Source organism: Xenopus tropicalis, chromosome 8, assembly GCF_000004195.4.
Source record: "Xenopus tropicalis strain Nigerian chromosome 8, UCB_Xtro_10.0, whole genome shotgun sequence".
In the NCBI taxonomy this organism is placed as follows: domain Eukaryota; kingdom Metazoa; phylum Chordata; class Amphibia; order Anura; family Pipidae; genus Xenopus; species Xenopus tropicalis.
The window spans coordinates 11,605,825-11,617,686 of record NC_030684.2 but is presented as its reverse complement, the minus strand read 5'-3'; the positions used below and the strand labels follow the sequence as shown (position 1 = coordinate 11,617,686).

The window sequence follows — 11,862 nt, the reverse complement described above, 5'->3', positions numbered from 1 at the left end:
TTGTTTTATTGTGAACGATTTAAACTCTAAAATCGCACAGTGTAAATATATATATAAATATAACTATATAAATATATATAATTATATATATATACACAGCACAAGTGTAATTAGTTATCGCCTAAACTGCTGTGAAACCAATTAGGAAACACTTTCTGTTGAGGCCAAATCCGAATTTTAATTTCCATTCTAACATAAAAACTAAAAAATTAAATTTATTATATTCTAGGAAGCGTAATAATAAAAGGCCGACAACAGAAATAACTAGAAAACTCGATATTTACACCGGTTTTTACAATATTTAGTAGTGAATTTCGTAAACAGTTGTTTGTTCTGCCTATTAATGCGCTCTAAAAAATGTCATATATTTCGATCAATGTATGACATAATAAATATATATAATATAATATATATATTTTTAATATATATATTTTAGCTGAAAGCTGCATGTTCGAGTAGTTATAATAAACGATTATTATAGGGAGGATGAAACAAAACAAAATAAATTCAAATACATTACAAACAACCCCATAATTATATATATTAAAAAAAAACAGCTTTGAATTGTTATAGAATAAAGAGCAAGGCGAATAATGAGCGAATCGGGCGACTTACAGATCCCCGCAGAGGCCTCATTATCTGATAGGAATAAATATGTAGCAAATGAACATAAAAGCAGATTTCTAAATGAGTCGGATCTTCCCATTCGCATGCAATTAGGGGAGGCATTCTATGTATATAACAAATATACCTGTATTGGTATGTTTGTAGACAGATCGATCGATAGATATTTTTTAAATTCCCAATAATACAGTTAGTTTAGGGGGAAAGTGGAAATACATTTTGTAATAAATACATGACATAAATGACGGTTAGGAAGCAGATACCAATTATCGAATTGGCGAATTCGTACATCTATTACACAGAATTTCCTTCGCAATTTAGAATAATGGTGTTTTATAGAAACGGACAACCCTGTTACAGCGATGACAAGCGATAATTAAGCGTATTTGTAATTTTGTAATATGTGTGTACATATCTATGGGGAGGGGGGAATAAAATATTCCAGCACGGATCTTTAAGATTAATATTGTATGACCCGTAGATACGAAATATATTCACCCATAAATATTCGATGAGAGGTTGCAGCGAAATATAATTGATAAAAATCGCCAATAAAATCGTTCTCCCGCACGAATAAAAGTTATATTTAAGGGCATTTCCTTGTGTCAGTGGGAATAAGAATGAACTGGGGGTGGGGGGGGGGTTCAGGCTGGAGAAACCCAAGCTGACAGTTCTGTGCGTATTGTTTGTACATGGGGATATTGAGCGATCGCTATCGCTTGTACATTGCAATGTATGGGGACTTGGGAACATTGGGTGTGCAAACATATATACACACATATACACACACATATATATATATACACACATTTACACAAACAGAAACAAACCAACAATGGCATTATGGGCTGCAGTCATCAATATATCGGGGCTTCCAAGTCAGAAATTCGTTTGCAAATATATATATTATTATTATTATTATTATTATTATTATTATTATTATTATTATTGTGGAGTAGGTACATAGCACATGTGTAATTGTAGGATCTGGGTGCAATATATTCAGTATAACAGCAGGGAAATGCCTATAATAACCTGCCAATTACTATAAAGAGCTGTTTGCTGCAGAGCAACTTTGCTTTCCGGCCAGGCGTTGGGATTCTGGTTCTGTTGGATCTATTGGGCCTCTGTACATAGGGGTGTATTTAGGTTCGGTGCCCCCTGGAAGATGGAGGGGGGGGCAGGTTCCGGGGATCAGAGCCCCAACCCCACTCTCGGCCCCGTTATGTTCTGCATGAAGGGTTCGGCTCCCTGGGGCTCAATTAAGCGGATTATTGTCTTTCTGCGGAGGGGAATCAACTTTTCTCCTGTCACTTGTAAACCTGATAGAAGGGAATGGGCCAGTGAGCCCTTTGTAGCCCAGTGTAGCCCCCTGTAGCCCCTTGTAGCCCAATATAGCCCCTTGTAGCCCCCTGTAGCCCCTTGTAGCCCAATGTAGCCCCTTGTAGCCCAATGTAGCCCCTTGTAGCCCCTTGTAGCCCAGTGTAGCCCCTTGTAGCCCAGTGTAGCCCCTTGTAGCCCCTTGTAGCCCAGTGTAGCCCCCTGTAGCCCAGTGTAGCCCCTTGTAGCCCAGTGTAGCCCCCTGTAGCCCAGTGTAGCCCCCTGTAGCCCAGTGTAGCCCCCTGTAGCCCAGTGTAGCCCCTTGTAGCCCAGTGTAGCCCCCTGTAGCCCAGTGTAGCCCCCTGTAGCCCAGTGTAGCCCCCTGTAGCCCAGTGTAGCCCCCTGTAGCCCAGTGTAGCCCCTTGTAGCCCAGTGTAGCCCCCTGTAGCCCCTTGTAGCCCAGTGTAGCCCCCTGTAGCCCAGTGTAGCCCCCTGTAGCCCCTTGTAGCCCAGTGTAGCCCCTTGTAGCCCAGTGTAGCCCCCTGTAGCCCAATGTAGCCCCTTGTAGCCCCTTGTAGCCCAGTGTAGCCCCCTGTAGCCCATTGTAGCCCAGTGTAGCCCCCTGTAGCCCCTTGTAGCCCCCTGTAGCCCAGTGTAGCCCCTTGTAGTCCAGTGTAGCCCCTTGTAGCCCAGTGTAGCCCCTTGTAGTCCAGTGTAGCCCCTTGTAGTCCAGTGTAGCCCCTTGTAGCCCAGTGTAGCCCAGTGTAGCCCCTTGTAGCCCAGTGTAGCCCAGTGTAGCCCCTTGTAGCCCAATGTAGCCCCTGTACAATGGGCCAATTCCATGCCCCTCTCCCTTATCTCTTCTCTGCTCAGTTTCTATAAACAGATATTATTAAACTCTCTCTCTCTCTCTATATATATATATATAATGATAAAGTCTCTCAGCACTCAGGACTCAGGAAAAAATTGAAAAAAAAATCATATTTGTACAAAATCATTACTATGTTTTATATACCGGTATATATATATATACACTTTTTGTTACTGTATATATAATATATATGTATATAATATATATATATATATATATATATATTTATATTATATATAATGATAAAGTAATTTAGCACTCACAGAACTTATGAAAGAATTGAAAAAAAAAATCATATTTGTACAAAATCATTACTATGTTATATATATATATATATATACACTTTTGGGTACTGTATATATAATATATAGATATATATATATATAGAGAGAGAGTAGTACATTTCTATTACATCTCTCTCCCACCTTCCCTAACACTGCAGACTAGTAATATACAGTAAATAAAGAAACTTTGCTTTTGATTGCGAGCTCTTGGGCACACGGAGCAGGGTTACATTTCTATTCCTGCCCCTATTGGTCAGTACTACGGAATATTGTTACCCTTTGGCCCCTGTACCCTATATATCTGTATATTCCGCCTGATATCTCAGCACTGAGTGTACCCCAATAATCAGTAAGGGATATTATGGGGTGGGAAGGGGTAGGTTGCTAGAGGGGTTATGGGATTATTTGGGACTGTATGTAACTCTACAGTATATAGACCGTTAGTACTTACACCGAGTGAAAACTAGCACATTAGAGTGTCAGCTCCTGGGCACCACTGGGTGCACAATTCAATCCAATCTTCACTTGCATAGACATACAAACATTATATATATATTATATTATATTATTACTACTTCTAGCAACGAATTTTCATTTTTGTAAATGTTATCTATGTCCTTCTATTTCCTTCAGTAAAGGGAAACTTGTCCCATTCGTGCAAAATAAAATCCCGGCGCAAATCAGGGGGAATTGTTGTATGAAAATAGGTTTTATATTTGTAGATCGAATTATTTTCTTTTAAAGAAATAAATGATTTCAAATCGGTCGTTTTTAAGTTAAGGTGGAAATGACACGGCGGGTATATGGGAAAGGCAATATTGATGGTACAGGGGGAGATGTAGTTAACGTTTCGGCCCCTTTGCGCCTCCGCTAAATAGAAATGATGGGATTGGGGTGTCGGATACTGATCTGTGTATCTCCTGGTTTGCAGTGAAAGAAGAAGGGGACCGGGAGATCTCCAGTTCCAGGGATAGCCCCCCGGTGAGGCTGAAGAAGCCCCGGAAAGCCCGCACCGCATTCACCGACCACCAATTGGCGCAGCTGGAGAGAAGCTTCGAGCGACAGAAGTACCTGAGTGTGCAGGACAGGATGGAGCTGGCGGCCTCCCTCAACCTCACCGACACACAAGTCAAGACCTGGTACCAGAACCGAAGGTAAATGGGCCTCTGTACTTACCCTGGGCATTCAGACCCACTGCCAAGGGATATGGGGCATTAGGTACCAACTGCCCCTGGGCACCCAACAACCAACCTGGGCCACTCAGTTAACACGAAATTAAATACCCCAACTGCCCCAGGTTATACAATTACATCAAATACACAGAAATGGAAAGTCAGAGAAGGGCGCCCCCCCCAGCACAGGGCTCATAGGTACAAAGGAAAGTGGAGCCCAATGATCTACTAATCTGCCAATCACACACAGCCCAGAAATACACACAGTGATTGAAATCCACAGGAATCCCACGGCCCCCCAAAACCTAAAGGATTAGAAATCATCATAGTCCCCCTGATCCAGAATAGAAAGCACTTGGTGCTCCCACAGTCTAGAGCGGAAATAAAGAATAATCCCATAACCAGGAAACCTAGAACAGTACTAGAGCCCAAGAACCCCCACCCTATGGGCCCAGGATTCTAAATCAGTTTGATTAACTGACACAGGGCACCCCCTTAGCCCAAGGAGTGGGGGGCAGTAATGGGAGATGGTTATCTGCAGCCACAGGGAACACAGGGCACATTGGGCACATTGGGCATAACATGTAGGGGCGGGGCTGGCGAAAACTAAGTAAAGGAGACATGGCCAATAGGCACCATGAGCAGGGGAACATCATTAGTGTGGGAAGAGGCACAGAAAGAGGGAGTGTGAGTGGAGGAGTAAGTCTAATGCAGAGTGAGTGTGAGTGGAGAATGCAGAGTGAGTGTGAGTGGAGAATGCAGAGTGAGTGTGAGTGGAGGAGTAAGTCTATTGCAGAGTGAGTGTGAGTGGAGAATGCAGAGTGAGTGTGAGTGGAGTAGTAAGGCTAATGCAGAGGGAGTGTGAGTGTAGGAATAAGACTAATGCAGAGTGAGTGGAGAATGCAGAGTGAGTGTGAGTGGAGTAGTAAGGCTAATGTAGAGGGAGTGTAAGTGGAGGAGTAAGATTAATGTAGAGGGAGTGTGAGTGGAGGAGTAAGATTAATGTAGAGGCAGTGTGAATGGAGGAGTAAGACTAATGTAGAGTGAGTGGAGAATGCAGAGGGAGTGTGAGTGGAGTAGTAAGACTAATGTAGAAGGAGTGTGAGTGGAGGAGTAAGTCTAATGTAGAGGGAGTGTGAGTGGAGGAGTAAGATTAATGTAGAGGGAGTGTGAGTGGAGGAGTAAGATTAATGTAGAGGGAGTGTGAGTGGAGGAATAAGACTAATGCAGAGTGAGTGGAGAATGCAGAGGAAGTGTGAGTGGAGGAGTAAGTCTATTGCAGAGTGAGTGTGAGTGGAGAATGCAGAGTGAGTGGAGAATGCAGAGTGAGTGTGAGTGAAGTAGTAAGACTAATGTAGAAGGAGTGTGAGTGGAGGAGTAAGTCTATTGCAGAGTGAGTGTGAGTGGAGAATGCAGAGTGAGTGGAGGAGTAAGACTAATGTAGAGTGAGTGTGAGTGGAGGAGGAAGACTAATGCAGAGTGAGTGTGAGTGGAGGAGGAAGACTAATGCAGAGTGAGTGTGAGTGGAGGAGTAAGACTAATGCAGAGTGAGTGTGAGTGGAGGAGGAAGACTAATGCAGAGTGAGTGTGAGTGGAGGAGGAAGACTAATGGAGAGTGAGTGTGAGTGGAGGAGGAAGACTAATGGAGAGTGAGTGTGAGTAAGGAATGGGGAGTGTAAATAAGAAGTGAGTATAAGGGAAGGAAGTTATGGGAAGGGGGAGATCGAAAGATCTTTTTATTGGGGGGGGGGGGGGGTAATTATTCCCCCAGTATTTATTTAAGAAGAAAAAAAAACCATCCAGAAATCTGCCTCTCCTTTACTCAGACCCTAGGGTGGGACTATTCATCTTCTCCCTATAAAATGTTGGGCCATCATAAAGGTTTGGGACCCAGTGCAGAGGCTAAAGCAACCCCCACTGGGTTATTGCCCCTAATGGGGTGTTTATTTACCCCCCCCTCCCCCCCCCCACAAGACACGGAAATGATGCTTGAAACTCAGAAACTCTGCGCATAAATAATATACTGTATCCCAGATATATAATATACTCACTCCTATATATTATATACTACAATAACTGACCCATTTCGGCACCCTTACCTGTACCATCTATATATATTGTGTTATTATATAAAAAAAACCTCTTTATTTTCCCCGTTATTAGAAAATCCCAAATGCGCAATGTATTATATAGTGATTTGGCGCTGCTATTTGGTAATTGTACTTATAAACAAACGTTAAAAGTCAAAGAAAGGACAAATAAATTCGTATTTAGTTTAAAATTGATTTAAAAAAATCTATTCGTTCCCAATCAGCCGACTAAAGTGTTACTTTCTATAAATATAAAGAAATAAAACACGTCCTTTAGTAACGAATCGATCCATTTGTGCATTTCCCTACACCCCCCAAACAACAAACCTCCCCCCATTCACGGAAAGGGGCCCCACAAATAACGAAATAAACAGAGCAGCCGAACACATTGGCCAATTAATAATACATTCCAATTACGGCTTCGGGCATCAATAATTAACAACCCGTTCCAGTAATTACACAATTATTATGATTATAAATGGTGAATTATTTAGGTCAGTAAATAGGGCTATTTCTTAGGATAAATATACATAGAAGTCGGGTTGGATTCCAGCCGCAAACTCCGTAGCATATTAAATTGATTTATTATATACCATGTACAATAGATTTTGACATCCCCACCAAGGTATCCTAAGGGGATCGCCTGACTTAGAAAAGAGAATATTATTATACACTCACCAGTGTTACACTCGCTTCTTTATTTCTACCTTGATCTATTTAAACAACATACAGTCAAATCCTTTATCAACTTTTTTTCACCCTTTTTCGTTAACGCTCTGCTGCCTGATACGAAACTTTTAAATCTAATCAGACGAATGCAGAATAGAATTAATATATTTTTACCTTTTATTGGAGTTAATTCATAAAATGTAGGTTTGTATAATTGATATTTCATTTACCTGTTACGAATTCGTTTGAGTATAATTTACTCAGTGTCTGGTTTGAACTATTTCTTTCTAGTGGTGGAAAAATATAACAAACTGAATTGATCTAATGAATTCGTTAATTTATAATTATTTATGTCTTTATATGTTATGTAGTTATATCTTTAACGGGGTTAAATATTAAGCTTTAGCTATGGAATACAATTACATTCAAACTTGTCAACCTCTTATTGACATTAAATATAAATACTTAAAAATACCAAAACTTGAATCACTTAAAAAACAAAAAAACAATTCGTTTATAAATGTAATATTCCACTTGAATGTGGTTTAATATGAGAATAAACGTTAAAACCCGAATATATCGATGTAATGGGATAAAATAATCATGTTGGAATTAAGGTGTTAGTGCGTTGATAAGGCACGGATTTCGTTTTGTCGCATTAAAAGGCGCGGATAACATCGGTGCGATCCCTTGATCCAGATAGACAGGGCGATAATCCTATTGACTGGATCTGACCCGCAGTCACTGAGGTGGGAGAATGATCTTGTGGCTCAGAACCTAATTCTACTCAAAGCAGCATTATCCCAGGGAAAGTAGCACCGCCAGCCAATAATCTGTCTAATCGTACAATTACCCACACACTGTAATGTGGCCGATCAGTACAGCAAATACGACTGGAATTAATGTAAATGTATGGAAACGCGGGGGTTTAACGATTCCCTCTCTCCCCTCACAGATATAATAGAACTAATGGGGGCTGGGGGGTTGGGGCTAATTAGTGACCATTCTGTAATAAGGAGCACAAAGTGAGAGAATCAAAGTGAGAGATTAGAGAGAAAAAGAAATAAAAACGAAAAAAAGTGGAGGACAGAGAGAAAATGGTGAATACAGAGTAGAAAGAAACGAATTCTGATATGGGGGGGGGGGGGTGGGGGTTAAATAGAAACCAATAGAATGGAATGGGGAGAATGTAGGGGGGTAATTTGGAGAGAAGGTACAGGAATAACTGGGATGGGGGGGAAGCTCAGTGATTTGGGGAGAATAGTGAGAAAGAGAATAGTGAGGGGTAAAGTAGGCAGAATACAGGGCAGGGTAACAGGGAGAGAGCAGAACTGGGACATGGGGGTTAGAAAAGAGATTTTGGGTGGAAAAGCAAACTAAATGGGGGGATAGATGGGAGATCAAACAGCTAAAGGGTTTATGAAAGAGTGTCAGAATAAACTGGGTTTTATATTAAAAAAAATATTAAATTTGGTCACAGAACCCCTCAGTGACTGCTAATATCCTTATCATTTACAGTAGGGGGTACATTATCCCTTATAATACATGAGTGATACTCAGAGTTCCCTGTATAACTCAGCCTGCAGCCTTGTGCCTTTATATGGGCACAGAACCCCTCAGTGACTGCTAATATCCTTATCATTTACAGTAGGGGGTACATTATCCCTTATAATACATGAGTGATACTCAGAGTTCCCTGTATAACTCAGCCTGCAGCCTTGTGCCTTTATATGGGGGGCACAGAACCCCTCAGTGACTGCTAATATCCTTATCATTTACAGTAGGGGGTACATTATCCCTTATAATACATGAGTGATACTCAGAGTTCCCTGTATAACTCAGCCTGCAGCCTTGTGCCTTTATATGGGCACAGAACCCCTCAGTGACTGCTAATATCCTTATCATTTACAGTAGGGGGTACATTATCCCTTATAATACATGAGTGATACTCAGAGTTCCCTGTATAACTCAGCCTGCAGCCTTGTGCCTTTATATGGGCACAGAACCCCTCAGTGACTGCTAATATCCTTATCATTTACAGTAGGGGGTACATTATCCCTTATAATACATGAGTGATACTCAGAGTTCCCTGTATAACTCAGCCTGCAGCCTTGTGCCTTTATATGGGGGGCACAGAACCCCTCAGTGACTGCTAATATCCTTATCATTTACAGTAGGGGGTACATTATCCCTTATAATACATGAGTGATACTCAGAGTTCCCTGTATAACTCAGCCTGCAGCCTTGTGCCTTTATATGGGCACAGAACCCCTCAGTGACTGCTAATATCCTTATCATTTACAGTAGGGGGTACATTATCCCTTTTAATACATGAGTGATACTCAGAGTTCCCTGTATAACTCAGCCTGCAGCCTTGTGCCTTTATATGGGGGGCACAGAACCCCTCAGTGACTGCTAATATCCTTATCATTTACAGTAGGGGGTACAGTATCCCTTATAATACATGAGTGATACTCAGAGTTCCCTGTATAACTCAGCCTGCAGCCTTGTGCCTTTATATGGGGGGCACAGAACCCCTCAGTGACTGCTAATATCCTTATCATTTACAGTAGGGGGTACATTATCCCTTATAATACATGAGTGATACTCAGAGTTCCCTGTATAACTCAGCCTGCAGCCTTGTGCCTTTATATGGGGGGCACAGAACCCCTCAGTGACTGCTAATATCCTTATCATTTACAGTAGGGGGTACATTATCCCTTATAATACATGAGTGATACTCAGAGTTCCCTGTATAACTCAGCCTGCAGCCTTGTGCCTTTATATGGGGGGCACAGAACCCCTCAGTGACTGCTAATATCCTTATCATTTACAGTAGGGGGTACAGTATCCCTTATAATACACGGATGCTGAGAGGGATAGTTCAGACATGCCTACATTAAACAGATCAGTTACAATACAATTAGGGTTTATACCAATAGAGATATCAGGTTTAGTACCCTGTTTATATCACACTAAGTATATATGATATTTGTCGGACTTTGTGTTTATATCACACGCTGTTTCATGGATATGATGTCACGCTGACATCATCAATGGATTTCCCCCCCACGAGGGGGTATAATTGGGTCCTGTTTGTGTTGGGAAAGCCTAGTATAGAAGCTGAAATGTTGCCTTTCCATTACATGTATATTTTTTTTATCAATCAGACCTGTAAGCGCAATCTCTTCAACACATGGCTATATATAGTAAATAATGTACCCCCTACTGTATAATGTAAGGATTCCCAGGCCTTTTATAAAAGTCTTGGAACTCTCAGGTGAATTCTAATATCCTCATATTTTACTACCAGGGGGGTAAACTATTTATTATAATATAGAAGTTTTAGTGGGGGTCATTTATCAATACTGGGCAAATTTGCAGATGGGCAGTAACCCATGGCAACCAATCACATCGTTGCGTATATTCTTTTACCTGCAGCTGGCTGAAAAAAGCCAATCACTGACTGGTTGCTATGGGTTCCTGCTCACTGGCAGGTTTGCCCAGCTTTCATCATTGACCCCCACTGAGTCATGTGACAAGATGACATCACTAAGCAGCAATTATAACTGATGACATCACTAAGCACTGTTTATAAAGATCTCATTTACAGTATATTCATCATTCTGCTATGTACTTATACATTTGCCTTATACTTGTTGCCAAGAGCAGCCAATCAGCTCTTTGCTTTTATTTGCTAACTGGCATTAGTAAGTAGAAAGTGAATAGCTGGTTGGGTGCCCGAGTCAGTAGCGATGCTGAGCGGAACGCGTTGCTATGGTGGGACGGCTGATCTCAACCTTTTTCTCTTTTGGCAGAACAAAGTGGAAGAGACAGACGGCCGTTGGACTGGAGCTGCTGGCCGAGGCGGGTAATTACTCCGCCCTCCAGCGGATGTTTCCCTCCCCGTATTTCTACCCCCAAAGCCTTGTGTCCAATCTGGATCCAGGCGCTGCCTTGTATCTCTATCGAGGACCCACCGCGCCGCCCCCAGCGTTACAGAGACCTCTGGTCCCCAGGATTCTCATTCATGGACTTCAAGGGGGAAGCGAACCCCCACCGGCACTGCCCCCCCTGACAGGAGTCCTACCCAGGGCAGCACAGCCACGGTGAACCCCACTAATGTGCCCACCACAGGGTTTGCAGGTGCCAACAGGACGGACTGGAGCCCAGCACTGACGCAGGGGGACCTGAGCGGCACGACGGACTGCGGGAAAGACCAGCCTGACAGTCTCTGTTTTAAAGTGACCTTCTATCCTCTAGCGGAGACCCATGGGCAACCTCCGGGGAGAAGATTCTACGTCTCCAAACCTACTGCTTATTTCTCACAAACTGGAAACAGACATTTGGATTGGACGGGATCATGGGCATTAATTAGTACCATCCCTGGGTGCTGCGGCTACACGGAACTGTTTGGGTTTAATCACTTCAAGCCTCCCATGGGGGTCCAACCTTAACTCATAGCAAGGTTACAAATATTTATTTATGGGATTCAGTCCTACATCCAATACGGTTACAGATATATAGAAACATTGGGGTAACAGTCACCCCGCTATAGTTCCAGGGATACCCGGGGCACAAATAAGCACTCACCCCAAATCCCCCCCTAACTGGCCTTCAGGCTGGGCCCCCTTAGCCCATAACAAGGTTACAGATATATAGAAACATTGGGGTAACAGTCACCCCGCTATAGTTCCAGGGGTACCCAGGGCACAAATAAGCACTCACCCCAAATCCCCCCTAACTGGCCTTCAGGCTGGGCCCCCTTAGCCCATAACAAGGTTACAGATATATAGAAACATTGGGTAACAGTCACCCTGCTATAGTTCCAG

General features: G+C 42.5%; 1 protein-coding gene across 2 annotated transcripts in view; it reads left to right on the top strand.

Moving 5' to 3' along the window:
• The window catches only part of barhl1 (BarH like homeobox 1), a 12,748-nt gene extending 1,132 nt beyond the window's left edge, over window positions 1-11,616 (top strand). For both annotated transcript variants that reach the window (XM_004916660.4, XM_002936186.5), the window contains exons 2-3: window positions 4,031-4,253; window positions 10,849-11,616. In XM_004916660.4, the coding sequence (XP_004916717.1) occupies window positions 4,031-4,253; window positions 10,849-11,143 (518 nt within the window). In that variant the 3' untranslated portion in view covers window positions 11,144-11,616. The remainder of the gene's footprint in view (window positions 1-4,030; window positions 4,254-10,848) is intronic.
• The last annotated feature ends 246 nt before the right edge of the window (window positions 11,617-11,862 follow it).